Here is a 15,388-nt window from a genome sequence, read left to right on the forward strand (position 1 = left end):
ACTCTGAATAATGTCTCCCCATTGTCGAAAGATTCTTCATGTCTCCTGTTATGAGTTCGTCGCTTGCATGTTTGACTGTTGTACGAGATTTGGGAGTTTTTAAGGAGGTTGTGATGGAGGAGTTTCACTTTAACAAAGGTGTTCACCTTCATATGTCTTAGCTTTGGGATAGGTATGAGGAGCTTATTGAGGTATAAATGTATGAGGTTGCCGCTAGGGTGTACATGCTACATCTAGTAGCATGTACTCCTTTTGCAGACAAGTCATATGTTTATATCAACACCCGACACATGTGGCTATTCAATAGCCTTGACGATACCATTTGGGCTTGAGGGTGCGCTACATTGACCATTCTATATACAACACTTGGAATTGCGACAAACTTTGAGACCAGACACCTTACTGGTTATTTGAGTCTATTACAGGTATACTTGAAATTATTATTTGTTGTTTAGTTCTTATTTAATTGTTACAAAGATCATTTATTAATTATTATTTGTTGTGTCTGTGTTTTAATATCAGTACTAGATGTACAAGCATCTCCCCGCCATTTGTGATAGGAGAGTGCAACATTCCCTTGTGAGGGCTCCACGACCGATGAGATGGAAGGCCAACATGCACATCCTAGTGGTGTTGTCGAGTACAGGAGGAGGCTTAATACGCTGATAGTAGATGATGTCATCTGGACACCATGCACTAATCACAGAGTTCACCATGAGTTCGATGACTCTTCTTTATATTTAGGTTATATGCGGTGATATACTTTAGTCGCTAGACACTTTTCTGAGAGGTGTCTGCGACAATATGGTTATGTTCATGGCATCCCACAAATAGTTATGAATATTCCATATGTGGGCATTGACAAGTGGTTTTCGAGTAACATCATCAGCTCTGGTCGTGCCATTAGAGATTGCACAGTCAGGGTTCAACACGACTCACAGTGTAGGGATGGTTACTTTGAGTGGTACCTCATTGTATCACACCATCGCATCATTCCACCTATTGAGCATACAAATGATGTTGGACCTTCCGATGCTGGGGTACCTTTCGATGATGTGTCGCCGCCGCTGCCACCTCCGGTTGATACCAATGACCAACAGTGCCTCAGATGATTACAGTTATTATGGATATCCTCTTGGGTTTGGTAAACCCAGATGGAAAGGTCTTTACTGGTTTATCTCGGGTTGCATATGTTTCCTGTGGGGCGGGGGGCCTATTTAGACATTATTGTTATATTTATGTATTATTTGTATATTACGTGTAACATTACTCAGACATCTGCACATAAATTTTTATTAGATAATATTTTGGATCTTCCATTAATGCAAGATGAACATAATTTAACATTTGACAAAGGATTACATAACTTAAAAAAAAGATAATAAATAAGAAAACCTAAACACTACCAAATGATTCTGAATGTTTCATCATCTTAATTATGTCATCGGCAGATCTTGAAATCTTCGCATCTAACTCGATCGGTCCCTTTATTAACCTACAATGAAATGATCTCCACATAACTGTCACATCTTCATCGGTCTTCAACTTAATAAGGTTGTATTTCACCCTTCCATTAGTACCAATCCAATCTTCACGAAACTCGATCTTTCTCACCTTTCTGTTATCGGTATCAGATAATAATCCATTCAACTTGGATGTCAAGACGGCGAGAGATGTGGTGCCATCCAGAAGTCGGAACTGTACGGGAGGTGAAGCTCCGTTGAAGTACACTTATGCCTTAATCAAAAATTGAGGAAGAGACATTTTGAGATGTTTTTTCCCAAACCACAAATGACCCCTATTTATAAAACTTTGCATTTATTTCGGACCACACGAAACGGCCGGGACAATCACATTCGTCCAAAACTACCGGCAAAATCTTGACCGTTTAGAATTTTATAAAATTAAACAACCGAAAATTTCACTTTGATTGAAATATCCGGTAAAACATGGTACTTTTTAACACTTCCAATAAAATTGCACACTCATGTAAGTTTTAGAAATTCCGGTATATATCGAAAATTCTGAATTCACTACCGAAATTTTAGGTGGTCCCGAAAATTTTGAATTGTCTACCTAAAATTTTGTACACAAATATGTTTCAAAATTTTAGCAGAAAAAATACGAAATTATGAAATTACGAGGGGTGTCAAATACAACTGTGAGGATGACAAGTTAAATGCTTTCATCTAGCAATACATTTAGGCCTTTTATTTTATTTGGACCATCCTCGTCATTGGGTTTTCGTGGATTGGTCGGGAGATTTGATCCTAGCACCCCCCAATTAAACCTGGCACCCCACATTTCATATGAAAAGACAACAACACTTCCCTTACAAAATCACTTCACGCATTTCCTAAATCTATAGGATTCATGCGGATTTTTAAAAATTCATGGGCGATACCGAAAACTTTGAAGTAACTATCGGAAATTTCAAAAGCAATATGTTTTTTTTTACCATAATTATCACAAATTCTAGGATTTTGTATAGGAAATTCCAAAATTTCCGGTATTAATTCTAACAATATTACCGGAAATTCCAAAATTTCTGGTATTAATTATACAATATTACTGGACGACTCATGTTCTTTGCATGTCACTTGCATGTATGACTGCTATACGAGATTTAGGAGTTTCTGAGCCGGACGTGCATAAGGAGTTTACCTTCAACAAGGGCGCTCACCTTCGTATGTCTTGGCTTCGACAAACATATGACGAGCTTGTAGTGGATGAGAGTTATGAGGCTTCCGCTAGGGTGTACATTCTACATCTAGTAACATGTACTCTCTTTGCGGACAAGTCAGGTGTTTATATCGATGCCCGATACGTGTGCCTGTTCAGTAGCCTCGACGTTACTAGTTAGGATTGGGGTTGCGTTGCATTTATTATCTTGTATACAACACTTGGAGTGGAGGCAATGTTTGAGACCAGACAACTTGCCGGTTATTTGAGTCTGTTACAGGTACAATATCACTTATTATTTGTTGTTGATTTCTTATTTAATTGTTACAAGTATTATTTCTTATTTCTTATTTGTGATGTTCGTGTTTTGATATAAGTGCAGGATATACGAGCATTTCTCCACCATCTGTGACTGAAAGGGTGCAACATTCCCCAATGGAGGCCCCACGAGCGACGAGATGGAAGGGGAGGCAGTCACATCCGGGTGTTGTTGTTGAGTATCAGAGGAGGCTTGATGCACTGACTATAGATGATGTCATATGGACACCATACACTGATCATAGAGTCCACCTGGAGTTTGAGGAGTCTTCATTATATTCAGGTTATATGTGGTGGGAGACCATGATTGCTAGACACTTTCCCGAGAGTTGTCTGCAAAAATATGGTTATGTTCATAGTATCCCCCGACTAGCTCCAGATATACCACCTGCGGGCAATGATTGATGGTTTTAGAGTAACTTCATCAACTCTGGTCGTTCCATTAGAGATTGAGCAGTTAGGGTTCAACACCCATCGCAATGTGATAATGGTTACTTAGAGTGGTACTTCACTGTATCACATCCTCACATCATTTCATCTGTCGAGGATTCAGGTGATGTTTGGCCTTTTGATGTTGGGGTACTTGTTGATGATGTGCCTCCGCCACCTCCTACAACTGATGTCGATGACCAACAATGCCTCCAGATGATTTCATTTATTATGGATAACCTTATGGGTTTGGTGAACCCAGATGACGAGGTTTATACTGGATTAGCTTGGACTGCACACATAGCCAGTGGAGGCTTATTTAGACATCTTTTATATATTATGTATTATTTGTATATTACTCAGACATCTTCATCATAAACTTTTTTATTAGATAATATTTTTGATCTTCCATTCATGCTACATCAACATAAACTAATATTTGATAAACGATTACATAACTTAAACATAACTTAAAAAACGGTGATAAATAAGAAAACCTAGACACTATCAGATGATTCTGGACGTTTCAACATCTTCATTATGTCATTGACAAACCTTTAAATCTTAGCATCTAACTCGATAAACCCCTTTATTATCCTACGGTGAAATGATCTCCACATATCCTTCACATCTTCACCGGTCTTCAACTCAATAAGATTGTATTTCACCTTTCCATTAATAATATCAATCAAATCTTCACGAAACTCAATCTTTCTCACCTTTCTATTTTCGGTATCGGGCAATAATTCATTCAACTTGGACGTCAGACTAGTGAGAGATTTGGTGCCATATGGAAGACGAAACTCTACGGGAGGTGAAACTCTGTTGAAGTACACTTATGTCTTAATCAAAAATTGAGGAAGATGCATTTTTTGATATGTTTTTATCAAACAACATGTCATCCCTTATTTATACAACTTTGTATTTACTCTGGACCATACAAAACTGTCAATGCAATCACAGTCATCCAAAATTGTCGGTAAAATTCCAAGAGTTTAAAGTTTCAAACAAATAACACTATCAGAAATTTCACTTTGGTTGAAATTTTCGATATCTAACTAGTAAATTTCAAATTTCCAAAATTATTTGAAACACACTGTAAATTTTGAAATTTCCGCTATACCGGAAATTTACAATATATTACCGAAAGTTTTATCCTTGTCGAAAATTTCATTTTGACTATCGAAAATTTCAAATGTAAATTTCATTCAAAATTCAATCAAAAATAATTTTAACAATATAAAAATATGAGAAATGTCACATTTAATTAGGGGGTGTCAAATTAAATTCTTATTGAACGATGACCCTCTCCCAAAACATGTTTTAACAGAAGACACATTTCTAATCTATTGGTAATAAAAACCTTAATTAATTTAACCTCAAATAAAAAAATCAATTTCAATATAAACCTAACAAATTTACGATTTTGTTCAAAATTCTCACACTAGAGATGAAAAAATTGATGATATTTATCTTATTGGATGTAAACAATATCTACAAACATAAATTCGAGTTTTGGTTATGCATAAATTTAAATGAAAACTTCAAAATTTAAAAAATCATATAAAAATTAAAGTAAAAGTGACTATCTATTTTGATCCCTTATAAAAATTACAAAATTTAAATTAATCTCCGATAAAAAAAAATCCTATTTAATCTTTATAAAATTTAACCGAATCATATTAATCTTTCTATTAATATTTTTTCAAACATATTATTTTTCTTATTTTTAAACTGTCTTTTTATTATTTATACCACATGTATTTTTTAATATTTACATGAACATCTACGTTGGATTTATTTTTTATTTTTCATTTTTTAAATATTAAATATATTTTTATTTTAAATTTAAATTTAAAATTTTAAATAATTTAGATTTAAAAATATAAAAAAGTCAAAACTTATTTCTAGAAACGAACCTAAAGACCTTTAAGCCACATTCATTAGGCCAATATAAATTGATAACAAATAATTTTTTATAATTTGTAGTAAAATTAAATAATTCTAAATTTAAAACAAAAAAATATAAAATTCATGGGATATCAAACCTAAATCCCTTAAAGTTAAATGATAATCACTTTAAACATATCAATCATTTTCTATTGATAGTATTTTTAATGATGAACACTAAATTTAATAACTTAAAATAAATATTTACTTATTTACTTATTTCAAATAACACATAAATATTTGTTTATTTCAAATTCAAATTAAATAAGAATCAATTAATTTTAATAGTAACATAATTAATTATTAAAATATTTGATTAGTTCAAATTAAATAATCAATTAAGTTTTTAACATATTCAATTAATTCAAATTAAATAATAATCAATTAATTTAATAATATTTATTTAATTCAAATTAAATAATACATAAATAAATAAATATTTATTTTAAATAATGCACAAATTTTAAAATAAAATTAATAAAATGTAAATCCTAAATAGAAATAATCAAATAGAAATAAATTGATTAATATTGAATTAGTTAAATAGTTTTAAAAATTAATAGATTATTTAATTATAATTAATTAAATATTTTAATAATTAATTAAGTTATTATTAAATTAATTTAAAATGAATAAATATTTATTTGAGTTTTATTTGAAATAAGTATACAAATAAATAATTAAATATTTATTCTGAGTTATCTGTCCGAATTTTTTAATATTACTATAAATAAAAAATGTTTGAAAATATTTTTTTTTTTAATATTCCTACAAATCATGAGAATTATCTGTTATCAATTTACATTGACTTAGTGTTAAATGTATATCATATTATTTAAATGTCCTTGGATCCGATCACATTTTAAAAATAGGATAAGGTCTTTTTTAGATTAAGAAGATTTTAAATCATAAATTATAAACTCTATACTATATATTATAAATGATCAACATTACAAGATACTAGAACACATTTAGTTATTGAAATGATAATCACTTTTAAGAATCATCGACATGTTCGACTAGATTTTTTTGTCTAATCACATGCTCCAAGATTTGGATTCTTAACAGAGAAACCTCAAAGTGATGACAAATGAAACAATACCTCTATATTTTTATAACCATATAATCCTAAGTAGCACCTAATCACAAAGCTTAGTCGTTGACCCTACACTTTATTCTTTACATATTAATATTAGGTGTCAAAATACTCATTATTACTAATTTCTATTAAGATTAAGGATAATCGGATCGATCACAACATCCATCTATTTTATAAAATAAAAATGTATAATTGATTATAACGCACAAAATATTAAAATAAAATAAAATCGAAGAGTGTGCTAAAATATTAAAGGACTACATTTAGATTTAGATACAAGGAGATTATAATTTTTTTTCATGTCCCTGTTTGACAGGTTTATTGATCCTTATATGCCACTAACAACTATTAATACTGATGTTTTAAAAAATAATTTTAATTTTATTAGTAAAATCAGTACAACTAATTATTTTCTTGCAATTCATTTACAATCTAAATATGACATTTTTTATGACTTGCAGGGGATAACTTTGTTGAATAAACTTTAATGTTAGAGTTAATGGGTTTTTAATAATAAGTTAATGGAGAGATTTGGAAGGTGACAGTGACCAAATTAATAGTATTTACTAATTATATGTATAAAGACCAAAATTGTACTCAAATGAAAAAAACAGAAGTTTATAAAACAGTCGTTTCTTCTGTCAGATTGGCATCAGAGCTAATGGCAAACATGATGAATCAAATGCCGCTGCCACGACTAACAAAGTTAAATTACGAAAACTGGAGTATCCAAATGAAAGCTCTTCTCGGATCTCTAGACGCGTGGGAGGTGACCAAAGATGGGTTTGAAGAACCAACAAACGTTGAGGGATATACGGCAGCTCAAAACAAGGCATTGAAAGAGACGCGATCGAAGGATAAAACGGCACTATACATGCTGTTTAGGGTTGTTGATGAATCAGGCTTCGAAAAGATTGCCGGTTCGACTACGTCGAAAGACGCGTGGGACACGCTAGAGAAAGTGTTCAAAGGAGCAGATCGAGTAAAGCAAGTTCGACTCCAAACACTTCGTGGCGAATTCGAGAGGATGCAGATGAAAGAGTCAGAAAATGTATCTGACTACATCACGCGTGTACAAAAGGTGGTGAACCAACTCACAAGAAATGGCGAAACAGTAACTGATGCACGAGTTGTCGAAAAGATTTTGAGATCTTTAACAGATAAATTTGAGAATATTGTGTGTGCAATAGAAGAGTCGAAGGACCTTTCGACGCTCGCAGTCGAAGAACACGCTGGTTCCCTCGAAGCACACGAACAACGTAAGATGAAAAAGAAGGAAGAAGGAGTAGAAGACGCAAATCAAACCAATGAGCAAATCAAAGACGAAAAGGTACTTTTTTCTCAAAATTTTCGAGGAAGAGGACGTGGTTGCGGAGGACGTGACAGTGGTCGAAGTGGTAGAGGCAGCAACTTCGAGAGAGGACAGTCGAATCAGCAAAATTGGCGTGGCAGAGGACGTGGTCAAAGAGGTGGTAGGTCGAACCATTCCAACTTTGAATGCTACAAGTGTGGCAAGAATGGTCATTATGCGAAGGATTGCAACTCATTCAAATGCTATAACTGTGATAAAGTGGGACATCTTGCAAAAGATTGTCAAATCGAAAAGAAGGTAGAAGAAACAACCAATCTAACTTTGGAAGCTGAAGCAAATGAAGGTTTTCTCTTGATGGCTCAAAATGAGATCAACACAAATGACAATGTTTGGTATCTTGACTCAGGAGCAAGTAACCATATGTGTGGTCACAAACACCTGTTTAAAGAAATGAGAAAGATTGAAGATGGCAATGTGTCTTTCGGAGATGCATCGAAAGTGAAGGTCGAAGGCAAGGGAATGATCCGTTACTTGCAGAAGGATGGGTTGATTGGATCAATTCAAGATGTTTATTATGTACCAAATCTTAAGACCAACATCTTGAGTTTGGGACAACTTACAGAAAAAGGTTATTCGATACTTATGAAAGAACGGATACTGCATCTGAAGGACAAGCTGGGACATCTGATTGCTCGTGTCGAAATGGAGAAAAATCGAATGTACAAACTGAATCTGATAAACGTTCGAGAAAAATGTTTGCAAGTAAGTGTCGAAGACAAAGCGTCACTATGGCATCTACGCTTTGGTCATCTACATCATGCTGGTTTAAAAAGGTTGGCGAAAAGGAACATGGTGCATGGACTACCAGATATGGACTATGAAGGAAAGTTCTGTGAAGAATGTGTGCTTAGCAAACAAACAAGAACTTCATTTCAAAAGAAGGCAGAATATCAAGCTAAGCATATCCTTGATTTGATTCACACCGACATATGTGGGCCAATCACGCCAGAATCTTTCAGTAGCAAAAGGTACTTTATTTCCTTTATTGACGATTACTCACGGAAGACATGGGTTTATTTCTTGAAAGAAAAGTCTGAAGCATTTGAGGTGTTCAAAAGGTTCAAAGTAATGGTGGAGAAGGAAACCGACAGACATATTAAAGCAGTTCGATCAGATAGAGGTGGTGAGTATACTTTGACAACTTTTATGAAGTATTGTGAAGAGCAGGGTATAAGGAGATTTCTAACTGCAGCATACTCACCTCAACAAAATGGGGTGGCTGAAAGGAAGAATCGAACAGTCCTTGACATGGTTCGTTCAATGCTTAAAAGCAAGAACATGCCAAAGGAATTTTGGGCAGAAGCTGTAAAATGTGCCATTTATGTTCAGAATCGATGTCCACATTCGAAGTTAGAAGATCAAACACCACAAGAAGCGTGGAGCGGACAGAAGCCAACAGTTTCTCATCTCAAAGTATTTGGAAGTGTGGCTTATGCATACGTACCAGATCAACGAAGAACGAAACTTGAAGACAAAAGTCAGAAATACATACTCATTGGGTATGATGAGAAAACAAAAGGGTACAAGCTATTTGATCCCATAAGAAAGAAGGTGATAGTGAGTAGAGACGTTCTAATAAACGAAGCAAGTAAGTGGGACTGGAACAGTTTGACATAAGCTATTGTCGAAGTTGAAGAATCATATGTCGCTGTACCACCAAACATTTCGACAAAACTTGAAGATTTTGACAATGAAGATGAACCTACACAACCCAGAATGCGAAGTTTGCAAGATCTGTATGATTCGACAAGTGAAGTGCACCTTGTATGTCTCCTGGCAGATGCTGAAAACATCAGTTTTGAAGAAGCAGTACGAGACAAGAAGTGGAAAAGTGCCATGGACGAAGAGATGAGGGCGATTAACCACAATAACACTTGGGAGCTAGTTGAATTGCCAAAAGATAGCCAACCAATTGGTGTAAAGTGGGTATTCAAGAAAAAGATGAACGCTCAAGGAGAAATAGAACGATACAAAGCGAGGCTTGTTGCGAAGGGATACAAACAGAAAGCAGGAGTTGATTATGATGAAGTTTTTGCACCTGTTGTAAGAATGGAGACAATTCGATTACTCATATCTCAAGCTGCTCAATTCAAATGGCCAATATTTCAAATGGATGTCAAAACAGCTTTTCTGAATGGTGTACTAGAAGAAGAAGTCTATGTCGAACAACCACTCGGTTACATGAAAGCTGGAGAAGAGAAGAAGGTACTGAAATTGAAGAAATCACTATATGGGCTGAAGCAAGCACCGCGGGCATGGAACACACGTATCGACACATATTTCAAGGAGAACGGGTTCGAGCAATGTCCGTACGAACATGCCCTCTATGTGAAGAAAAATGGAAGGAATGTATTACTTGTTGCTCTCTATGTCGATGATCTTATTTTTCTGGGCAGTAATGATCAGATGATAGAAGAATTCAAAAGCACAATGACACATGAATTCGAGATGACAGATTTAGGTCTGATGAGATTCTTTCTTGGTCTGGAAGTTCGACAAGAAGAAACAGGAATCTTCATCTCACAAGAAAAATATGCAAAAGAAATCTTGAAAAGATATAAGATGGAAAGCTGTAATCCGGTTTCGACGCCAATGGAACCAGGAACAAAATTGTCGAAATTTGATGGAGGAGAACGTGTCGAAGCAGGAAAATATCGAAGTTTGGTAGGAAGTCTTCACTATCTCACATGTACAAGACCAGGTATCTCATTAAGTGTAGGCATTGTAAGTCGATTCATGGAAGAGCCAGTTTACATACATTGGAAAGCATTGAAGCGAATTCTGAGGTACATCCAAGGAACAATGTCACTTGGGATGTTTTACTCGAATTCAGACAAATACAAGTTGGTTGGTTACTCTGACAGTGATTGGTGCGGAGACATAGACGATCGAAAAAGCACTTCTGGATATGTATTCTTCATGGGAAATACTGCATTCACTTGGCTTTCTAAAAAGCAGCCAATAGTAACACTTTCGACATGTGAAGCAGAATATGTAGCAGCATCCTGGTGCGTTTGTCATGCAATATGGCTCAGAAGATTGATGAGTAAAATGGAGCTAGAACAGAAAGATGCTACAATAATACAAGTTGACAACATGTCAGCAATTGAGTTAGCAAAGAATCCAGTAAACCATGAAAGGAGCAAACACATTGACGTTCGCTTCCACATTCGAGAACACGTGAAGGAAGGAAATGTCGAATTGAAGCATGTAGCAAGTAAGGACCAAGCAGCAGACATTTTCACAAAACCACTATCAAAAGAAATCTTCGACAAAGGCAAGAAGTTGATAGGCATGATGAATAGAAGAAACATTTAAGTTTACAGAGGAGTTTTGTTGAATAAACTTTAATGTTAGAGTTAATGGGTTTTTAATAATAAGTTAATGGAGAGATTTGGAAGGTCAATAGACAGTGGCCAAATTAATAGTATTTACTAATTATGATAACTCCTAGAATAGCTAAAGTCTCTGTGTATGTATAAAGACCAAAATTGTACTCAAATGAAAAGAACAGAAGTTTATAAAACAGTCGTTTCTTCTGTCAAACTTTATATGACTTGCAGGGGATAACAAAACTAAAACTTTTAAGTGCAACTAATTCTTATAATATTAAACAACATAAAAAAATTAATTACATTCATAAGATTAATTAATTTTTTAAAATTAATTTAATTAATATAAAATTTATGAATAAATTGATAATCTAAAGTCTAAAATAATTTATAAAAAAAATACAAAAATACTATTAATTAAATTAAAATAAATAAATTTGAGGCTTAAGAAATTTGAAGTCTAATAATTATTGACTCAATTTTTCTCACATCACTAAGCCACTTAATTTGCAGCAAACAAGTTTTCAGTAGGTTCCTTGTAAACAACTTGTTGACATTTGTGGCTTCCATACACATCATAGAATAAAAAACATAATCCACCCATATAGTGAATAAGCTATTTCTCCACTACTTGCTTCAAGAGTAGAAAGTGATAAGGTATCCACTTATAATGGCCAACGTTTGTTCAGGTTCTTGGGATGGTAATTTTCACACAACCATCCTCTAGTGCTCAACTTTCCTACTATTAAATTTCTTTGACATGTTCTAGAGATCGAATATATATTTAGTTGAATAATATGTGTGTTAGTTCAACCAGTTATAGGACTTTCTTTCTTGACTTTTCACCAAATGCTTTTGTATTTAAATTTGAAATAGAATCCAAGTTATGAAAAAGTTCAATATTTTCCAAGTTCAAATATTGGTGTGTTTGGTATTAAAATTCACCTATAACCTAACAACTTGATGTGTTGTGTTATTGTGGTGCTCATCATATGCACTTCTAACTGTTGGATTGAACTTGAATCAGATGCCTTGCTACAAAAGAATTGAGGATAGAAGAAGAGTTGATTGGGAAGAAGTTATGAAATTAGTATTAGAAAAATGAATACATAATTAAAAGCATAGATTATGTGTTTATAGAGGTTTAGTGACACTCTAAATGTAAAATAGTGTTAACTAACTTGCTAAGTAAAAGCATAGATTATTCAAGTAAATCAACATTTAAAGTTAATTAGTCTTAACTAACTTCTAACTTGCTAACAGATTTATAACAATCATAACGATTATGATAGATATATAACTACGATCGATGGTCCGTGGTAAAATAGTGTGTGATATTAAGTGGACTATTTACTACTACAGGTTAACTGCCGTGTTAATAAATTAGAAAACGTTCTACATATCACCACGATTGTAATAACCAATCGTAATGAAAAACTAAAAGGTATTGGTTTCGTTTGATACCCAACAACGTCATTTTTGTGTTTATTAATCTGGATAGCGCGCTACATATAACCGCAGATGAAATAACCAATCATTGTGAAATAATTTATTTTTAAAATTTTTTTTTTTTAGTTTTACATAAATGCACATATTTTTAAACTGTATTTTTGTAAATCACAAATTAACCTGAAACAATAACACAAACCATTTATGAACAATACACATAGTTGCCAACTATTAAGAACAAAAAATAGTATTACATCAAAATCATTTTGTATTACATCAAAATGACACAAAACAACTTACAATTTTGTATTACACAAACTATTTTATATTACATCAAAATGACACAAAACAACTTACAATTTACACGTTATTAAATCAAATAATATCTACAATGTGAGGAATGTGTCTTCTTCTTGATGTCTTCACTTTAAACACCTATAATTTCAAATAATAATACTTATTAGTATATAACCTTAGAAATTATAACATACAATAAATTATGAATAAAGAATAACAAATATTTACTTGTTAATCTTTCCATATGTCTTCTCATGATCATTACAAACAACATGCACATCATCTCTATCAACTTCTTCATATGAAGTAGTCAGTTATGTTACATGAGAAGGAGTCGAAGAAATATCAAAATTTAAATCATGATTTTCATCACTATGAGGAATGCATTTTTCTTGGAGAACAAATGACAATCTTTTGTTAGAAGGGTCACTCACATAAGATATTTGTTTTGTCGAGGTCAACCCGTGTGAATCCTAACTCATAAGTTTGCATACCAACGTTATTTCCAACCCACTTACATTTAAATAAATGCATTTTGAATAAAATATAATCAACCCCCCATATCTCCTCAATGATCACAAAGTACGCTCTAGATATCAATATATGATTCATATATTTTGAATTAGAGAAATACATGGATTCAACCTCAACCATAACCCTATTAATTTGCATTATACTACGACCATCTTTTGATTTCGTATAAAAGGAAAAATTAGTAATGACGTATGCAGTCCAAGTTACTACATTAGACTTTGGCATGTATGACATCCATTTAATTGTCTCAGATGCACTATCATCATTAGAAATCTTTTTATTAAACCAACTTATAAAATTCTTGTTATCTCTTTCAACAACCATGCAAACACTCGCAAAATGTTAAGTCAATTGCCACTACCTGGGGTCTTATATCCCTATTCAACCAACTTAAGTACAAGACTTGCCCTAGTTCCAACACATAAACGAATGGTCGGTATTCACTATATGCCCAAGATCAGATTATAAGAGTATCTCGCATAAAAAACATTAAGCAAAATAAGCAATTGAGTGGAAATATAAATCCAATTACATGCAATGACAAACTAAACATATGCCTAATCAGGTTCAAAATAAGTTCATCAAACAAAACCCAACTTAGAGATATTTACCTACTCATAACGATAAAATCAAATACCAATCAATTAGATGAAGATTTCATATGAAAATCCTTGAAGAATTGGCCTCAATGACTTCCAATGCTCTTAAAATTGCCCTCTCGGTGCTCTTTACCGTCACTTTCAGTCTCAAAACGCAAAACCCTTGGAAATATCCAAAAACTCTTTTTTATATTAGTCATATCGGTCTAGAACGCGTCTGAATATGCCCAGAAAAGGACCTATCACGCACGTGATAACTCGCATCGCGTGTGCGGTGATGCCTTTGCTTTTTTTTATCACGCGCACAATGTTGTCTGATGCTGCGCATAATTATTCCAATAGCTGCACGTTTTTTGCTCCTTTTTCCATCTGATTTTCACTAAGTCCTTATTTCTTTATACTTAGTCATTTTTGCATCTTTCTTTGCCCTTTATTCTTTGTTTTTGCTTCTCTTTAACTTGTTTTAATCAATTTCTTCGACATAAAATATCCAATGACATAGTGTCATCATTCGCGTATGCCATTTTCTTTCTTTGAGTGATTAAAAGTTTAATTGGAAAAGTAAAGGGGTCGCAAAATGGGTTTTATTTAGGGTTTTTGACGAGATTATGGGTATCGCTCCTACGTATCCTTAGGTACAATGAAGAATTCAAAGCAACACAATTCTACATACAAAAGAACATGTCTGTTGGTTGATTTTATTTAATGACTATTTAATCACGCTAGCGGTTAAACATTGCTTGTACTCGCGATTGGAGGCTTAAAGTATTTTTTTGTATTGTGGTAGAATGAACTTAAACAATGTTGTTTTTGAAAAGGTTTTTGATCGCGCGAGAGCGAGAAAATATGTTTGATGTGTTGAATGTTTTTAAGCGGAAGACTAATATACACACAATGAGCTCTACAACCACTGTACAATACTCGAGGAGAAATGAGGTATAAACCCAATTAATCCTTTTTCGTCCAAATTCGTTAGGAAAGATGTGTGGCGAATTAAGTCAAGGTTCTTTTATAGAAGACAAATATTCACACATCAAGCTCTACAACCAGTGCCCAAATAGTCAGGGAAGGATAAGGTCTACACCTAACCAATCATTTTTGTTCTATATGAGAACAACCTAAATCCAGTTAATCGTGTTTTAGTACGAATGACAAGTCTTCGAACATCGAGCTCTACAACCAGTGTCCAAATATTCGAGGAATAACAAGGTCTATGCCAAATTAATCATTTTTCATCCAATTTATTGAGAAAGTAAGATAATAGGTATTTTAATTTGATTTGAGAAATACACTCTATAAAGATCGAGATTTTGCTCGCGTTAACTTG

General features: G+C 33.5%; 1 protein-coding gene across 1 annotated transcript; it reads left to right on the top strand.

Moving 5' to 3' along the window:
- The first annotated feature begins 10,412 nt into the window (after nucleotides 1-10,412).
- Nucleotides 10,413-11,168, top strand: LOC127102172 (secreted RxLR effector protein 161-like). Its single transcript, XM_051039577.1, has one exon. The coding sequence runs from the start codon at nucleotides 10,413-10,415 to the stop codon at nucleotides 11,166-11,168; it is 756 nt and encodes a 251-aa protein (XP_050895534.1).
- The last annotated feature ends 4,220 nt before the right edge of the window (nucleotides 11,169-15,388 follow it).

The sequence above is a fragment of the Lathyrus oleraceus genome, chromosome 7 (genome assembly GCF_024323335.1).
Source record: "Lathyrus oleraceus cultivar Zhongwan6 chromosome 7, CAAS_Psat_ZW6_1.0, whole genome shotgun sequence".
NCBI lineage: Eukaryota > Viridiplantae > Streptophyta > Magnoliopsida > Fabales > Fabaceae > Lathyrus > Lathyrus oleraceus.